The sequence below is a fragment of the Bos indicus x Bos taurus genome, chromosome 5 (genome assembly GCF_003369695.1).
Source record: "Bos indicus x Bos taurus breed Angus x Brahman F1 hybrid chromosome 5, Bos_hybrid_MaternalHap_v2.0, whole genome shotgun sequence".
NCBI classification, from domain to species: Eukaryota; Metazoa; Chordata; class Mammalia; order Artiodactyla; family Bovidae; genus Bos; species Bos indicus x Bos taurus.
The window spans coordinates 119,041,391-119,061,404 of NC_040080.1; the positions used below are offsets into that span (position 1 = coordinate 119,041,391).

The 20,014-nt window shown below is 40.4% G+C and overlaps 1 protein-coding gene across 1 annotated transcript in view; it reads right to left on the minus strand.

Moving 5' to 3' along the window:
* The window catches only part of LGR5 (leucine rich repeat containing G protein-coupled receptor 5), a 128,168-nt gene that overhangs the window by 54,695 nt on the left and 53,459 nt on the right, over positions 1 to 20,014 (minus strand). The window contains 2 exon segments of the mRNA XM_027543365.1: positions 1,975 to 2,046; positions 16,669 to 16,740. Coding sequence (XP_027399166.1) covers positions 1,975 to 2,046; positions 16,669 to 16,740 — 144 coding nt within the window.

Sequence of the window (20,014 nt, forward strand, 5' to 3'; positions counted from 1 at the left end):
ATTAAACAATGGTTACTAGAAGAAGAAGGTACCAATAATAAAGATTTTTCTCATAGAAAATTAGGAAGTTGGACATTAGGCAGTAAGAAAGCCCATTTCTTACAAGTCTCAATGAATTAACATTTTTCAATTAAAAAGCTACTCATTTTTACTATGCATTTACTATACCTTACTACTACACACTAGATTTTTCTACATCTATTCACAAGTGGAACATAAACTAGATTTTTTAGCTGATCTTTATTCAGTGATTATAAGGAAACAAATTCTGCAAATGGTTTGAGGCTGTAATCTCATTATGTCAGCATCAGTTCAGTTCAGTTCAGTCGCTCAGTCGTGTCCGACTCTTTGCGACCCCATGAATCGCAGCACTCCAGGCCTCCCTGTCCCTCACCAACTCCCGGAGTTCACCCAGACTCACGTCCATCGAGTCAGTGATGCCATCCAGCCATCTCATCCTCTGTCGTCCCCTTATCCTCCTGCCCCCAATCTTTCCCAGCATCAGAGTCTTTTTCAATGAGTCAACTCTTCACATGAGGTAGTCAAAGTATTGGAGTTTCAGCTTTAGCATCAGTCCTTCCAAAGAACACCCAGGACTGATCTTCAGAATGGACTGGTTGGATCTTGCAGTCCAAGGGACTCTCAAGAGTCTTCTCCAACACCACAGTTCAAAAGCATCATTTCTTCGGTGCTCAGCTTTCTTCACAGTCCAAATCTCACATCCATACATGACCACTGGAAAAACCATAGCCTTGACTAGACGAACCTTTGTTGGCAAAGTAATGTCTCTGCTTTTGAATATGCTGTCTAGGTTGGTCATAACTTTCCTTCCAAGGAGTAAGCGTCTTTTAATTTCATGGCCGCAGTCACCATCTGCAGTGATTTTGGAGCCCCCCAAAATAACGTCTGACACTGTTTCCACAGTTTCCCCATCTATTTGCCGTGAAGTGATGGGACCAGATGCCATGATCTTATGTTGAGCTTTAATCCAACTTTTTCACTCTCTTTCACTTTCATTAAGAGGCTTTTTAGTTCCTCTTCACTTTCTGCCATAAGGCTGGTGTCATCTGCATATCTGAGGTTATTGATATTTCTCCCAGAAATCTTGATTCCAGCTTGTGCTTCTTCCAGCCCAGCGTTTCTCATGATGTACTCTGCATATAAGTTAAATAAGTAGGGTGACAATATACAGCCTTGACGTACTCCTTTTCCTATTTGGAACCAGTCTGTTGTTCCATGTCCAGTTCTAACTGTTGCTTCCTGACCTGCATACAGGTTTCTCAAGAGGCAGGTCAGGTGGTCTGGTATTCCCATCTCTTTCAGAATTGTCCACAGTTTATTGTGATCCACACAGTCAAAGGCTTTGGCATAATCAATAAAGCAGAAATAGATGTTTTTCTGGAACTCTCTTGCTTTTTCCATGATCCAGCGGATGTTGGCAATTTGATCTCTGGTTCCTCTGCCTTTTCTAAAACCAGCTTGAACATCTGGAAGTTCATGGTTCATGTATTGCTGAAGCCCGGCTTGGAGAATTTTGAGCATTACTTTACTAGCATGTGAGATGAATGCAATTGTGTGGTAGTTTGAGCATTCTTTGGCATTGCCTTTCTTTGGGATTGGAAGCATAATAGTAATTTATTCACTTGAATCAGAATGACTCAAGAAACTCTCCCCAACTTCATAGCACAAAAAAGAAAGGGAAATACTCTTTCACAAGTTGGAGTTGATAAGCTGGTTATTTAGGGGCAAATACATTTTTGATATTAAGGTAAGAAAAGGAGAGATGAGGTTTTTTTCACACATGAACCCAGCCAGATACATGGTTCTATGATATCAATGAAGACAGACTAGAATTTAGATAAATTATCCCATGGCTCTAAATGGTTTATTAGAGGAACTCGGTCTTTACAAATTAATTAGCATCCACTTGACACTAAAGTCAGAACTATAACAAAGAATACTTGGTTTACTTACAGAACTTTAAGACTGTAAAGGCCAGCAAATGCTCCCTTGGGAATGTACGTCAGAGCGTTTCCAGCAAGACGTCTGTGGGTTTCAAGCAGAGAGGGTAGAGAGTAAGTATAGTTCTCTTCTTATGGAATTCATTTAGCTGTTAAAAATGCAATACAATTATGTTTAGACCATAAATGCCAAAAGCAATCTAGAGAACCTTGTTTTGTCACGTTTTGCAAAAAATTTCTGTAAGTCTCTCATCAAAAAGCAGGCAAAAGAAGAAATATAATAAATTACCTATTTTACAGTAAATCACCTAATAGCGTATACTATGTATATGCTCTACTATACTGTGTATACTACTATACGATGTATAAGCTATACTATGTATGAGCGATGTAGAAACCTCTCTATCCATTCGTCTGTCAGTGGACAGTCAGGTTGCTTCTATGTCTTGGCTACTGTAAATACTGCTGCTGTGAACATAGGGATGCAGGTATCTTTTTGAATTATGGTTTTCTTGGGGTATACGCCCAGAAGTGGAATTGCAGGATCATATGGTAGCTCTATTTTCAGTTTTTTAAGGAACTTCCATACTATTCAAACCAGAAACAGACTCACAGACATAGGAAACAAACATGGTTACCGAAAGGTAAAGGTAGGGGGAGGGATAAATTAGTACTACTACATATAAAACAAACAATCCACAAGAATCTACTGTATGCCACAGGGAACTCTATCACTGTTCTGTAATAACCTATATGGGAAAAGAATCTGAAGAAGAATAGATACATGTATATGCATAACTGAACCACTGTGCTGTAACCTGAAACTTACACAATGTTGTAGATCAACTATACCCCAAAATAAAATAAAAATTGAAAAAAAATTCACCTTAAAATTTTTTTAATACAAAAGCTAGACAAGGGAGTAGAGAGGGAACCACGGGCAGTGGTTGTCAGGGAGATGGGCCATCATTACAGGTCAGACAGTCAATGGCTGGGCAGACCTCTCTGCTGAGAGGGCCTTTCAGTGGAGGGCTGAGCCATGCAGGGACCTATGTGAAGGGAACAGGTGTACAGAACACTGAGGAGGGAGTGTGCCTGGCGTGGTCTGGAACCTGCCAGAAGGCTGGAGTGACTGGAGCACAACGACCCAGGGCAGGGAGACAGCAGGTGAGGCTGGAGTGCAGTGCAGGGCCCCGCCATGCAGGGCTCTGGAAGCCACAGTAGGGACTCTGAGCAGGGAACAGACGTGATCAGCTTTGTGTTTTAAAAGGGTCCTTCTGATGGGACCCTCTCGAAGGGGGAATAGACTTTGGGGACAAAGGTAGAAACACAGGAGGCGACTGAAGCAGTTCACACAGGAGCGGCTGGTGTGATGCAGCCATGTGGGGGTGGTGTGGAGGTGGGGGTGGGTGGATATGGTGGAGAAAATTAGGAAAAATCTCCCCTGACAAACCGTTAGTATCAAGGTGAAATGTAGGAGGCCAACATTTCATGTTTATATTCTATACAACGCACATGCATTTGATTAGTTATCCAAAGTTCTATACGTAATACTGAAGGACATGATTTGTGTAAGACAGCCTCCCCAGGTGGTGCTTGTGGTAAAGAACCCGCCAGTCAATGCAAGAGACTTGAGACTAGGGTTTGATTCCTGGGTCAGGAAGATCCCTAGGAGGAAGGGAATCCCACAAGGCAACCCACTCCAGTATTCTTGCCTGGAGAATCCCGTGGACTGAGGAGCCTGGCAAGCTACAGTCCATAGTGTTGTAAAGAGCTGGATATGACTGAAGCTATTTAGCATGCATGCATGTGCTATTAAAGAGTGCTTATTGAATTAACTGACTCAGATTGGTTGATGCTCACAGGTGGCTTAACTGATCAGACTAAAATTAGCCAGGAATTGTGATTTCAGCCAAAATGTCCTTAACTATCCTGTCCACGGTCATGACTTGAATAGTACATTTTTTAAGATCTAGAACAGAGCCTGAAACTGGGGACTTATCAACTCTTACTGCTGCTCTGTGATCAAGTTCTTAGCTTGATGGTTTCTGAGTCATTTGACTTTGGAAATGAAAAGGAGAAAATAAAATTGTTCTATTTATTTTTTCATTAGTTTAAATTATTGTTAGGATAAATGCCCTTCTGTTACATTTCCTGAAATATAGCTCACTTCACATGAATTGTTTTTCTTTTCTGGGCAGGGACTTTCAGAACCTCAGACCGTATTCTGAACTAATCTGTGGAACCATTGACCTCTGTTATCAGGGAAGTCTGTCTTAAAACAAATGAATTTATGATAGGCTATTAGCTATTTGCTATGCTGGTAGGAGACATATCTCATTGTCAAAAACCACAACTTAAGAAATCATTGAATTCTTCCTCTCATTTCTTTACCATGTGGGATGGTTTTAGCAATTTAAAAATGAAATACATAAAAACTATAGGAGACCTTTTTTTATATAAATGAATACACAAATAGTGAGAACTGCACTCAATCTTTCCTGTGAAGATTTGAACTGACATATTTTTGGGCAACTATGTTCCAGTCATCGAGACCCGCATACCATTTGGTTGGAAGGTTTAATTTTTCCCTCTGTTTCTAAAATTATTTCATAGAAATGTCTCTTTCATCTCTGTTTCTACAATAGGATACAATTTAACAGGGAAAAACCTTTATATCATTTTATACAATACAAAAATGTTTTGTCCTTAAAGATACTTTTCCATAAAGATTCACATTATCCTATGCCTCTTAGTTTTACTGACTTAACTGCCATAAAAAGGGGAAAAAATCAATACATTACAGTAGATACATTCCTCTTCAAATGTTTATTTAAAGCAGATGTTTTGAAGCAGATGTTTGGGCGCTGTAACAACCAACTAAACTAGTTTTGAGAATGTATGTTTCTTTGACCCAAACAGTCATTTGAGTCTCTGAAGGAATCTAAGTTTGTTTCTGGTAGCTTCATTTTGTAAAATGGTGGGACGAGAGCAGTGCAGTCAGACGTGGGCTGTGATTTCTTCCCTCTGGACGCTGGTCTGGAGAAAAGAGGTGTGTGTACAAACTGGGGGGAGCACCGAGAGGGGAGGGGTGCCTGAGCCCACCCTCTGATTGGGACTCTCAGGACAGCGACTGTGCAGGGAACATGGTCCAACATCAGGCCCTCGGCTGGGTAGTATTTTCAGAGGTAAGTGAATATGACGATCCTTATGATTTGAAAGAAGACATTTCAGACTACTTAGCAATTTCATTTTGGCTTTTAGGAATTATTGTTTCATTTTCCAACTTTTACAAAGTACATGAGATCTAGAAGGCATACATTCTATACATGCTGAATTAATTTGTTTCAGAAATTTGGTGAGGGCTAACATCAGGCTTGATGGCAATAGTTCCCCGCCCACTCCCCTCCCCACTTCCCCATTCTTAAGATCTACGTATTTCCAGTTTTCTGCTACTATTTTCCTTCTTTGTGATTTCCAATATAGTTTCAGTGGCTCTGTTCTTATTTCTGAATTTCTTTTCACTCTTCTGAGTTATAATTCACCTGAATAATTATAGTTCATCTATCACTTACACATAAAATTTCTGAGGTGTCAAAATATTCCCACTTGAAAAAAAGTATCCTAAAACAAAGTTAATGACTTTGGGTTTCTGCATATAGGAGCCAAGAGTCTGGGTCACTGAAGAGTTAAGATACAAATAGGATGCAACCCAGTCCAATGTAATCTCATAATCTTGCCTCTGCTGGCAGAAATGCAGCATCACTGTAACTAAGTCCACCACGGTAAGTTTTCTTTTATAAGATGCCTGTGCCAGTTCGAAAGGCCCAGATACTTAGAATTTAACCCTCTGGCATTCATCTGCGGTAACATTTGCTGAAGCCTACTCAGAAAACTTGAAAACGAGGATTATGGCAATCTACCAACTGTTTTTCTTCCCATTGGAGAAAAAAGTATCATAATATGCCTCAAGAAATTGCCACTTAAAAAACCTTCTCTCCCCCAATACATTAAGCATATCTAATTGGTCAAATCCAGGCACAAATCATCCCTTCATTAACTACGTATTTATGAACTGTCCATTTTGTTTTCATTATTGTGTGTGTGCTCAGCTGTGTCTGACTCTTTGTGACCCTATGGACTGTAGCCCACCAGGCTCCTCTGCGCTTGGGATTTTCCAGGTAAGAATGCGGGAGTGGGTTTCCATTTTTTCCTGCAGGGGATCTTCCAGACCCAGGGATCGATCCTGTGTCTCCTGTGTCTTGTGCATGGCAGGCAGATTCTGTACCACTGCACCACCTGGGAAGCTCCAGTTTTCATTATTACATGAGACTAAAAAAATCAGATTTCAAGGTTTAAGGGCTGAGGCCACTGGCCTGATACATGAACTCTTCAGGTCAACAGGGATATCCATTTGTAGTTATACGGCCCTATAGTTTCTTCAGCCAGAGCATGGTGTGTGTTTAGTTGTGTCCAACTCTTTGCGACCCCATGGACTGTAGCCCACCAGGCTCCTCTGTCCATGGAATTCCCAAGGCAAAAATACTGGAGTGGATTGCCATTTCCTTCTCCTGGGCATCCTCCCAATCCAAGGACTGAAACTGCATCTTTTGGGTCTCCTGCATTGGCAGGCAGATACTTTACCACCAGCACCATCTGGCAAGCCCCCAACCAGAGTATGTGTGTGTGTGCTCCGACTCTTTGTGACCCCATGGACTGTAGCCTGCCAGGTTCCTCCGTCCACTTAAGTTCAATTTTCAACTCTGTGCAGTATTCCTTAATTACCGCAGCCAACTTTCCTGTAGGTTATATTCTGTACAACACTGTCTATAAAGATTCATTTATGTAGTCTACCTGACTTGACTCTTAAGGTCAAGAATCTTATCGCCTGTGCAGAGCAGGGAGCTGAATCAATAATTTACTGATGGATTGATCATTTGATCTTGTTTCCAAAGACAGTTGGCTACAGTGCTAGAGTTGCTTCAGGTCTGGCATAACTATTGCAAGATGGCTGGCTAGCCATTACATTACCAGATCAGAAATAGCTAAAGAATGTTCCTTCTTCATCGTGCATCAGATTTGGACTCAGCAGTGTATTTGAGCACTTTCATATGCCACATACAGTCCTTTAGGGCACACAAATAGTTCAGACCTTTTGTAAAACTATTTATGAGTTCTAGGCACAATGTAAAGTGTGTTAATATACATCATACTAATTATTAAAAATCACATTAAACAGGTGATAAGATTATTCCCCTTTTACAAGGCAACTGAGGCTATGAGAGGTTATTTGCTCATTCTTACATAGAAAACTTCACACAACTTGGCTCAACCATTGCACTGGTTCTGACATTTGAGGTTTTAAACATGACTTTGGTTAAAAGTAGGTTGGTCTGGAGCTTGGGTTGACCAGGAGCAACCAGTCTACAACAAGAGAAGCACAAGGACACAAACGGGTGCATCACTTGAGGCGCTGGCCATAGAAAACTGATGTTCACCATTTCTCATTCAAAGCTCTCCCGTTGCCCTCTGGTCCCCAGTCTGTACTCTTTCTGCTCTCACGACTATGACTGGTTGTTTCCCTCTCTTCTTGCAAACCCCTCTTTTAAATTGAAATATAGTTGATTTACAGTGTTGTGTTAATTTCAGGAGTCCAGCAAGTGATTCAGTTATACGTGTGTGTGTGTGTATATATACATATATATATATATATATATTTGTGGTGGTTTAGTCGCTAAGTCATGTCCAACTCTTGCAACCCCATGGACTATAGCCTGCCAGGCTCCTCTGTCAATGGGATTCTCCAGGCAAGAATACTGGAGTGGGTTGCCATTTCCTTCTCCTATATACATATATATATCAGTTCAGTTCAGTGGCTTAGTCGTGTCCGATTCTTTGTGACCCCATGAATTGCAGCACGCCAGGCCCCTGTCCATCACCAACTCCCGGAGTTCACCCAGACTCACGTCCAATCGAGTCAGTGATGCCATCCAGCCATCTCATCCTCTGTCGTCCCCTTCTCCTCCTGCCCCCAATCCCTCCCAGCATCAGGGTCTTTTCCAGTGAGTCAACCCTTTGCATGAGGTGGCCAAAGTATTGGAGCTTCAGCTTCAGCATGAGTCCTTCCAATGAACACCCAGGACTGATCTCCTTTAGGATGGACTGGATGGATCTCCTTGCAGTCCAAGGGACTCTCAAGAGTCTTTTCCAACACCACAGTTCAAAAGCATCAATTCTTCAGTGCTCAGCTTTCTTCACAGTCCAACTCTCACATCCATACATGACCACTGGAAAAACCATAACCTTGACTAGATGGACCTTTGTCGGCAAAGTAATATCTCTGCTTTTTTAATATGCTCTCTAGGTTGGTCATAACTTTCCTTCCAAGGAGTAAGCATCTTTTAATTTCATGGCTGCAATCACCATCTGCAGTGATTTTGGAGCCCCCCAAAATAAAGTCTGACAGTTTCCACTGTTTCTCATCTGTTTCCTATGAAGTAATGGGACCAGATGCCATAATCTTCATTTTCTGAACGTTGAGCTTTAAGCCAACTTTTTTACTCTCCTCTTTCACTTTCATCAGGAGGCTTTTTAGTTCCTCTTCACTTTCTGTCATAAGGGTGGTGTCATCTGCGTATCTGAGGTTATTGATATTTCTCCCAGCAATCTTGATTCCAGCTGTGCTTCTTCCAGCCCAGCGTTTCTCATGATGTACTCTGTGTATAAGTTAAATAAGCAGGGTGACAATATACAGCCTTGACGTACTCCTTTTCCTATTTGGAACCAGTCTGTTGTTCCATGTCCAGTTCTAACTGTTGCTTCCTGACCTGCATACAGGTTTCTCAAGAGGCAGGTCAGGTGGTCTGGTATTCCCATCCCTTTCAGAATTTTCCAGTTTATTGTGATCCACACAGTCAAAGGCTTTGGCATAGTCAATAAAGCAGAAATAGATATTTTTCTGGAATTCATATATATATATATATATATTTAGGCTTCCCAGATGGCACTAGGGGTAAAGAACCTGCCTGCCAATGCAGGAGGTATAAGAGACCTGGGTTCGGTCCCTGGGTCTAGAAGATACCCTGGAGAAGGACATGGCAACCCACTCTAGTATTCTGGCCTATGGTCAGAGGAACCTGGCAGGCTATGGTCCATAGGGTCACAAAGAGTCAGACACGACTGAAGCAACTTAGCATGCATGCATATGTGTATATAGGTAGTCTTTTCAGTTTTTTTCCCTTCTAGATTATTACAAAATATGGAATATAGTTCCCTGTGCTATACAGTAAGAGCTTGTTGTTTATCTATTTTTATATATGGTAGTATGCATCTGTTATAATCCCAGACTCCTAATTTTTATCCCTTTCTCCCCTTCTTCCCTTATGGTGACCATCAGTTTGCCTTCTATGTCTGTGAGTCTATTTCTGTTTTGCATATAAGTCCATTTGTATCACTTTTTTTAAGATTACACATATAAATGATGCAATATTATATTTGTCTTTCTCTGTGTTAATGCTCATCCTCCGAACATAGAAGCTCTTCAAGTTTCTGTCCTTGCACTTGTCTTTTCTCCTGCTGCTTTACATGGGACTGCAGAGCTGGACACCAGTTAGTGACTGGACAACAATGACAACGGTGGCACTCAAAGTCTGCTGTTGCCGTAGGAGTCACCAGATATTCAGATCCCCAGGACCGAACTCAGGTTAGCGAATCAGAGTTTCTGGAGGAAAATGACTCGGAAATCTGCATTTTAAGCAGCAGCCCGGGTTATTTTAATATGGGAGGAGACCCGCACTGGGAAACAAAGCCTCTGCCCTCTCTCTCAAGCTCCTCATCTGCCCAGCACCTTCCATGGTCACTTCTTTATAAACAACTCTCCACTCATCTTTGGAACAGACTCAGCATGCTCCAGACTCACACTCCAGCTTCATTAGTGACATTTCCATGTGGATGCTCTGCTAGTACCTCGCACTTATATACCCAGACCAGGCAACCTCTCACCTCCAAAATGTCAGTTTTTTCCCTTGAATTCCCCGTTCCATTGACAGTGCCTCACCAGTCTCCTAGCACCTAATGTTATAACCTTGCTCAGAATTATTTCTCACCTTGAAACCTCGTTTCAGTCCCTACATCCAGTCAGTGATGAGTGCCTGACTCTTCCTCTGTTGTAAAGCTTCAGCATATCCCAGTGGGTCTTAGCTCCCAAGACAGCTTTAAAAAACTGATGTCAGTGTCTCCACTGAGACCCATCAGTCTGTGGGACTATGCCCTGGTAATCAGTAGTTTTAAAAATGCTCTGGGTGTTTCTAAGGTCTATGCAAGGTGAGAAACTCTGAAATAGTCCTCACATTTTTCGATTGATAAGATCACCTAGAGACTTCCATGGTTTCCATCCTGGGAGACATGATTCACTTGTTAATTACTGGGAGAGCCAGGAGGGCTGCTGCTGCTGCTAAGTCGCGTCAGTCGTGTCCGACTTTGTGCGACCCCAGAGACGGCAGCCCACCAGGCTCCCCCATCCCTGGGGTTCTCCAGGCAAGAACACTGGAGTGGGTTGCCATTTCCTTCTCCATAAAATACACTAGAAGGAATCAATAATAGCAGAATAACTGAGGCAGATCAAATGAGTGAGCTGGAAGATAGAATGGTGGAAATAACTGCCAAGAAGTAGAATAAAAACAAAAGAATGAAAAGAACTGAGGACAGTCTCAGAGACCTCTGGGACATTAGATGCACTAAGCCCTGGGATTTCTTTGGAAGGAACGATGCTAAAGCTGAAACTCCAGTACTTTGGCCACCTCATTCGAAAAGTTGACTCATTGGAAAAGACTCTGATGCTGGGAGGGATTGGGGGCAGGAGGAGAAGGGGATGACAGAGGATGAGATGGCTGGATGGCATCACTGACTCGACGGACGTGAGTCTGAGTGAACTCCGGGAGTTGGTGATGGACAGGGAGGCCTGGCGTGCTGCGATTCATGGGGTCGCAAAGAGTCGGACACGACTGAGCGACTGAACTGAACTGAATCTTCAAATTATAGGGGTCCCAGAAGAACAGAAAGAGAAAGAGCCTGAAAAAAATATATTTGAAGACATTATACGTGAAAACTTCCTTAATATGGGGAGGGAACAGTGTCCTAATTGCCATAACAATGGTCTACATACATACACACACATATATATTTACACATGGACAGATATCTAAATGTCTATACCCATCTACATGAATAGACACTTGGAAGAGAATAAAATAATGCTAGGCAAAAAAAGAGATTCAAAGAAGCAGCACTTGCTTTTTCTTTCATTAGTTATATTTTAAATCTTAAAATTTTTTAATATAATTGTTAAAGATAAAGGTAAAAAGGCAGCATTTGTAATCAATTTCTATGAAGAGGACAGATGGAACACTCTGATAAGGCTAAGGGTCAGGAAGATTATTTATGGGCAAGGCGGTGTTTTCACTTTACTAACACAATTCAATAGGTGAATTAGAGAGTTCACCCAATTTCTCTCATCAACCATTCATTTGATCCTCAGACAAGTATCTCAAAAGGCAGGCAGGACAGCTCTCGCTATTTTCAGCAATGTGATGATAACAAGTAGAAATAACAAGCATAGATTGTGCTTTCAGGAAGTTTGGTGGTATTTCTCATTACTAATTTCATCTGAAATAATGGATATCTCCTATTTATATGGAGATTCTTCAAGGCCAACCATAATATGAGCAAACAGTTCCAGGGAACAATAGTAACTTAAAAACAAACATCCCTAGAGTATCTCAGGTTTCTTTCCTAAATTGAGTATTTGATTCCAATAGCATTCAAATCTGGGAAGATTTTAAATAGCACTTGGAAACAAAGGCCTTTAACTTAGACTGTTTAAAATGGTAACAATTCATTTTTCCTTTTGGTTTAATCAAGCTACCGATCTAAGTTTAAAGGAACGTGTACCTGTCAGCATTAGGCACAATCTGTTAGTTTCTAAAATCTGAACCACACTCTAATGGACCAAATGCAGGATCTATGATTTGTCCAAAGAGCAAACATTAACATTAAGTCTTTAGAAGAACTGAAGAAACAGAAGTGGGAGAGAGACATTGGAAAGAAATGCAAGTATTGCTCAGGATGTTCAAATTTGGCAAAAAACTATCTGTTTTGATTGCCTACATCCATTAAACCTCATAGTTAGAAAGCGTTTCGTTCACAAATCCTGAATCCCTGGGATTAATGCAAAAACAAGCTCATGAAATAGGAAAGAAGGAAGGGAGAATTTTCTTAAAAGTGTTTTCATTTCAGGAACATAACTCAATATGTAATTTATAGTTTACCAAAGTTCCTTCACCATCATTTCATTTGGTCCTCAGAATCTCAAAATACAGGCAAAGGCTGCTCTCAGTGTCCTCTCCTGAGGCCCAGGAGGTCAGGTGGGTTGTCAGTTAGTAAGGGGCAAAGTCAGGGCAGGAGTTCGGGGCTTGCTACTGCCTCTCAGTGCTGTCTTCTCCTCTCAACACAGCATAGGCTGGCCACACACAGATTTTTTTTTTTTAAGAAAAAGGCTCTTTCTCTTCCTTGTGCTATCATGTTGCAATATCAGGGCGTTTGGCCTTGAATGTCTAGTGAACCTTGCAGATTCACAAAACATAAATAATGATTAATAAACAAGACTTGAATGTACCAACACATGAGCCTGTGATACAGGTAGTAAGTATTCCAGAATGTCAGGAGGAAGAGAAGGAGACCACTAGTCGTGATGACTTTAACTCCTCTTAAATGTTTGCTCCACATAGTCACTTTCTCCAGAGTTACAATACTTTGAAAATATGTTGGTGATACCTCTGGGGTTTTATTGATTCTTAGAGGATTTTAAAATATGGCACCAGTGGTAGAGGAGAGATAAATCATGTCTGTCTACACAGTTTATAACATAGTTAGAAGGATTATATCAGGGAGATAATAATTAGGTGGTTAGAGCTAAGGGCAAGGGTGGTAACTTGGCTATCAATAGTGATTTTTTAAAATAATTTGAGTTTTGTGGTAGGAATTTTATTCATATATTATTTATTTATTATATTATTGGGGCTTCCCTGATAGCTCAGATGGTAAAGAATCTACCTGCAATGCAGGAGACCTGGGTTTGATCCCTGGGTTGGAAAGATCCTGGAGAAGGAAATAGCAATCCACTCCAGTATTCTTGCCTGAAAATCCCATCGACAGTGGAGCCTGGTGGGTGACAGTCCATGGAGTCACAAAGAATCGGATACAACTGAGTGATAACACTTTCATTATATTATTAATGTAATATTCTCAATTATTACTTTAGAATATCAGTAGCAGTTTTTGAATGAATGGGTAAAGAATACAGCATAGAGATGAACTGAGTAAACAGAATGAAAGAATACTTTCAGAACAGTTTAACATTTCAACAGTTTGTCACAACAAAAGATACACACACACACAATCACAATGACAGATACCTAAATGTCTATGTCTAGCTGTGTGGATGGTAATTTATTAGATCAAGCAGAATACTATATAAAACATGCTGCTTAAATATATGTATGCATATGTAAAAACAATAACTAAGGTTTTGTTCCTGTTGAGTAATGTGAAATCGGTGAAATTCTGCTCCTGAAATACTTTTTTCAAAGCCACTATTTGAGGATATTGAATGAATAACCTGAATATCCAGTCTCTCCCTGCTGGAGAGATAGATCTTACTTGCTTTCTGTCTCATTCTTTCTTTTTCATTCCCCCATATATACCCAGACACAAACAGATGAACACACCTATCATTATGAAACTCAGTTTAACAACAGTTTAAAGTGTTCAGTTGTTTAAACCATTGTACTAAGTACTATCAGGGAAAAGAAACGCACAGATGAATCACACACAATTTCAAAGTCTCCTTCTGCTTTCCTAGTATGGCTTTGAAAGTGAGTTTGCATTTTAGTTCTGATACTTACATACTCCATTATCTAGGGTAAGTTCCTGTTTTCTCTGTACTTTAAAAAAAATCTTGAAATGAGAACAATAATGATATCTACTTTTACAGGGTTGTTAAAAGGGCTCAGTGGGATGACATGTGTAAAACATTTTGATCAGTGCCTGTCACAGAGCAAGCTATTATTGTTGTCATTATGTTATTATATAAAAGATTTTACACTCCACAAGAGAATATAGACTTAACCACAGCTAAGCCTAATAGAAACAATCAGCACATAACAAAAGCATAATCAAAATGCTCTGCTCCACGGGTGTGTGTGTGTGTGTGTGTGTGTGCATGCGTGTGTGTGTGTAAACCCACAGCACCCTCAATTTAGCCTTGGGAAGAAAGGAATAAACCAAGCAGAGTTAATCATTTTTCCAGGTTCTGTAAATATTATCCCCTTTTGCTACTAAATCAATAATGATACCTTCAAAACATCATTTAACTGGAGCATGGAATTATATATGGGAAACTGATCTTGCTTTTAAATTCAGCAAGCTGGCCAGCTCAGCAAAGGGAATTTCAGAACAGGAGAAAATGGAATGAATAGTCTTTGAAGGAGCTCCTCTACTTCTGAAATTCTATGATTCCATAATCAAGATACTTGATGGAGTTTCCAGAGATATAAAAAAAGACAATTCAGAAAAACAGCCCTTTCAAATTGTAGTTCCTTCTCCCTTTTACCATACCTCCCCCCCCATTTTTTTCTCGACTATCTTTTGAAGAACTGGTCTTAGATGAGAAATAACATTTACTACATTAAGAAAGGGGGCTTCCCTGGTGGTTCAGCAGTAAAGAATCTGCCTGCAATGCAGGAGATGTGGATTGGATCCCCAAATCAGGAAGCTCCCCTGGAGAAGGAACGGCAACACACTCTAGTATCTTGCCTGGAGAATCCCATGGACAGAGGAGCCTGGCGGGCTAAGTCCACAGGTTTACAAAGAGTTGGATACAACAGAAGCAACTGAGTATGTAGCATGCGTGAAGAAAGAGGAGTTATTCTGAATGAGTTGGGTCATCAAGGGAAGAACTCTATTAAATCCTCGGGGAAGTGGATTATTTACTGATTTGGCTTGTGGTCTAAAGTTGAGGTGTGTGTTGAGGGAGAATGGAAGCCTTTTGCCATTGCCTACTATAAAGAAAGAGAAAAGCACTGGGAATGCATATTTTAGAAATATGGGGATAAACAAGACTAAGTATTGCATGTAAATTATGGTGATGGAGAGCAGATGAAAAGAATGTAAATAAGAAAAAAATGCTGATGTTTGAAATTTACTAAAAAAATCTAAAAATATTGGCTAATGTCAACTAAATCTGTTACTTTTTTCTAAGGTGGTGAACAAGCAGCTCCTTTTACACGTTTTGCTTTCTCATGAGTTCATTCATTCATCAAAAATGTATTGATTATTTGTTACATACCAGCAAACGAAGAGTAGGACAGATTTGGTCCCCGTCCTGATGAGGGTTAATTTTTTAGTAACAGAAATGGCCAGAGAGAAAATAGAAGAGGAAAAAGAAGAGCCTGGACAAGCCAAAGTGAAAATCCATTTTCTGAATAATAAAAACTTGCTGTATAATCTAATAATCTGAGAGTCCCCACCATACCCCTCGATAGCACATTCAGCTGATTCCAGTAGTAAAACAATAGCATTTGTGAAAAAGGTAATGCCATCAAAAATAAATATAGATCCAGCTCTCAAGGGGAGAAATCTGAGAATACTATCCTCTTGGAAAAATAGGATCGATGTACTGTAATCTAGTTATGAGGGATGGTTCTTCAACCTCCCAAGGTGGATGGTGTGGTGCATCAACAATTTAAATTACTCCTCAAATTGGACCCTGACTAGGAATTATAAAGGAAGTATTTTCAAAAGAGGTCACTGCCTAAACAATTCCTTTAATCAACAGTCAGAGGATTTATTTAGCTGATGGTGCCAAACTTTCTTCATGAAGACTACAATGGAACATGCCCCCTAATTCCCGCCCCTCAAAAGGGCAAGAGGATCAAAAGAATTTCTAAATGCAGATTTTGGTTTACAGAGTTCTTTTTCATCTTCTGGAAAGTGATTACCAGACTTAATCAAGATTCCTCTGTGTATCATTAGCTAATTTTAACTCTCTTCTTTTTTTTTTTACAAAAAAAAAGATTTTTTTTTTTTACAATGAGTTTGGGAAAGACCACTTTTAAGTCCTCTGTGTATTTCATGTTTTTCTGTTCAAGCCTTCAGGGAAGCTAAATTTAAAAGTAGAAAAATAGTAATTAAAAGTGATTAGAACAAGAAGTTTTGGTGCTATGAGTTGAGGACTCAATTCTCCCTGTCATAAGCTGAACCAAGAGGCAGTTTTTGGTTTTGATTATAGCTTCACTTGCTATTTTAATAAACATGAACCAGTATTCAAACTTTTAATATCCTGCTGCTTAACTATTTCCAAAGAGCCATCCAGCTCTTTTAAACAGCCTTTGTTTTAAAATTTTAATTTGTTTGGCTCAGTCTCACCTTAGAAAGTTGTAGCCTTATGGTAAACTCTTTTATAAGTTGATTTCCAGAATCCTAAGTGATTCTCTCTTTTCCCCTCCCAACTAAGTGTTTCCTCATGGGCCAAAACCGTGGTGCTGACAGCTTTCTTGCTTTGTTTTATCTGGTTCCCAGAGTAAATATGAGAGACAAATGTGAGAACGTGTCCAGCACTGACTGGACGCACCACGACTCAGGAGATACTTACAGCTCCTCCAGGAAGCGCAGGCTGTGGAGAGGACTCGGGGGCAGCTGACTGATGTTGTTCATACTGAGGTCCCTGAGGGAAAAAGAGGCAGCATGTGAGGAGCCGCGTTTGCCACCACAAGGAAATCCAGCTGTTCAATTCACACATTTTCAAGCAAGACAGCCAAAGGAACTCATTCTTCTGCTTGACAAATGAATTGCTCTTTTGCATCTTAAATATATTCCTTTCCTCCCACATCCCCTCAACATCATAGGCCCTCAAATCAGAGACCCTAGGAGGAGCTTATATGGAATTCAACACGATTTAGACCATTCGTGGGCATGGTTGTAACTCTTCACATTTAAAATGACCTGAGGAGCACAGAAGAGGGGACAGACATAACTCAACCCTAGATGTAACTCAATGTTGGGTACTGCTTTAAATTTTGTGACAAAGAAAAATGGCTTCGCCATGCAACGCTGAAAGTCCTGTTTCTCTGGGACTATAAGCACCTTTTAAAAACAAATGTTTTGATTCAAAGAAACTTAAAACAAAACAAGACAAAAAGCCTATTCCCTCCTTGGAACGTGTTCCTTTTGCAGGTTCTCGGATTGCATTAAATAAGTGAAATGAACCATAAAACAAGGGTGTAATGCGATCCTGCTCTGCAGCACACTTCCTGCTGGGTCTGCACAGTAGTTCCTGGCACAGGAAACAAGAAGCCACTTTGGGCGGAACTCAATCAATTTTTGTTTTAAGTGAAACTCCGTGTAATTAGATTTTATTCCATTTTTACTTTTCTATTTCTTTACTGTCTTTCACATAATCCTACAGCATCGCTGGCATATGCCATCTGCATCTCAGAGGCCAAAAGATCAGCTGCTAGACAGAGTCTACTCAAGACAAGCTAAGACCACAGAACAGTCAGCTGAAGGTGGACTTAAACAATGATTTGCTCTAAGGAACAGATTTTGGACTCAGTGGGAGAAGGTGAGGGTGGGACGATTTGACAAGAGTCTCACTGAAACATATACATTACCATATATAAAATCGATAGCCAGTGGCAGTTTGATGTAGGATGCAGGGCACCCAAAGCTGGTGCTCTGTGACAGCCAGGGGTAGGGTGGGGAGCGAGGTGGGGGGCGTTCAGGATGGAGGGGACACATGTATACCTATGGCCGATTCATACTGATGGGTGGCAAAAACCATCGCAATATGGTAGAGTGATTATCCTCCAATTAAAAATAAATAAATTGAATTAAAAAAAAAATGACTCATTCAAACCCGAAGACTCAGAACTAATGCCGTTATCGTCTCAGAGCAGGTATACAGACATAAAGTTTATCTTGAGATAAAATAAAGAGCTTCTTTTTATTATTTAAAAACTTGTTTAATTGACATATAACATTGTATTCATTTTAGTATACAACATCATGATATATGCATATATTGTGAAATGATTACAATAAGTTAGTGGACATTCATCACCACAGTTACACAAATTTTTTTCTTGTGGTGAGAATTTTTCAGATTTATTCTCTTAACAACTTTCAAATAAACAAGTATATTTGTTATACAAGTTATTATAACTGCAGCCACTATGCTGTACATTATATCCCCAGGACTTATTTCTTTCATAAATGGAAATTTGTATTTTTTGAACACCTATGCCAATTTCACCCAGGAGCTTTTAAAAAAATCTGAATTATTTTTGTTATAGAAGAGACCACACCCATTGCACCTAACCAGCAGGTTTCAGTATTGATAGCTTGATGCCTTTATCAAATATTAACTTTTAATCAAGGATGCCAAGAATTGAAGAATTAATTCACTCTGTGCCTTTAAAAAATCATGAGCATGTATGGGGAATGTAAAATATTTTGCTAAATGTTTCAGAATATGGCAAAAATCCCAGAATTATTAATTTTAAAATGTTAATAACAATGCAGTAGCTGAGTGAGATGCTATATTCTCAAGCGAAACTGAACAATGCTAAAAATTTATGTTGCCCCTATATTCAGAATCTGAATATTTTTCCTGCCATTGTTTAGATAAGAGAGGCAAATAACTGCTTAGCAATTTTAGTTCCCAGCGCAGCTATTTCTCTGAAGTAGGAAGGTTGTTGAATTCACTGAACAGGCATGTATTAGCCTAACCAATACAGTTTCTGAATTCCTTACAATGACTCTATAATCTCTGCAAAGACTTGCTAGTTCTCAGGGATATTCACTTACTTTTAACTGACATCCCACTTATTTCCTAAAAGGATTGGGTCATTTGCTTTCCGAGCATGTTTATTAGTAACTTAGATCCAACCAGTCTCCAGAAGCTGGTGTGGATGGCAGTGACCTTCCTCTCCTTTCGTATTTCCTTGTGTGATGTGCAGATCGGTTAGGGACAAACGTCGAGCTTGTCTATGTGCAGAAAGCTCTAACTAGAACAAGGAAATTTACACATTAAGGAGATTCATAAGCACTCCATATCATTTTACTGTTTATTACCCTATTTCAGGCGCCTGAAAGTGAAGCTTGTATCAGTGTTCACTCTCAGGGTTCCTCCCGGAGCATTTTTTATGGCGGAGCGGCAAAGTGCAGGTGTAGTCAGAGTACAGTGTCTCGGGTTTGCATCCTGCCTTCCCTGTGCACGGTCTTGAGGAAATGAACCTCCCTGAGTAGGCTTCTTCGTAAACCAGGGTGCCCCTACATTGCTTCCCAGCCGTTTCAGCGGTAAAGAATACCCCTGCCAACGCCGGAGACGCGGTTTCGATCCCTCAGTCGGGAAGATCCCCTGGAAGAGGAAATGGAAACCCACTCCAGCTTTCTTGCCTGGAAAATTCCACAGACAAGAGGAGCCCGGCGGGCTGCGGTCCATGAAGTCGTAAAAGAGGCAGACACGAGTGAGTACGCACTCACGTCCCTACATTAATGGTTGCATACCCAAGGATAGCTGTTTCCAGTCAGGAGGGAGAGTGACTTAATTTGCTTCTTGGAAAGGCGAGTACCCCCCGCCTCCCCAACAGGAGCTAATCACTTCTCCCTGTTACCTGACATTGTGGTTCAGAAAAGGAGCTCGTAACAGTCGGCCCTCCATATCTGTGGGTTTCGTAGGGGCAAATTCAGAGGGCCGACGGTTTTCATTGGACCAAACCCTCTAAGAGATTTGAGCATCCTCAGATTTTGGTATCTGCAGGGGCTGCTAGGACCAATCCTCTGAGCATACTGAGCAACCACTGTATTGCTAAAACAACTCTTTACCATGTGCTTTCTAATACAGGTTGTTTTCTTTTAAAGAGCCGCTAACAATGCAGATAAACCTATAGTAGAAAAAATAATAATAACGATTCAGAGTAAAATGAAATAGGTCTTTA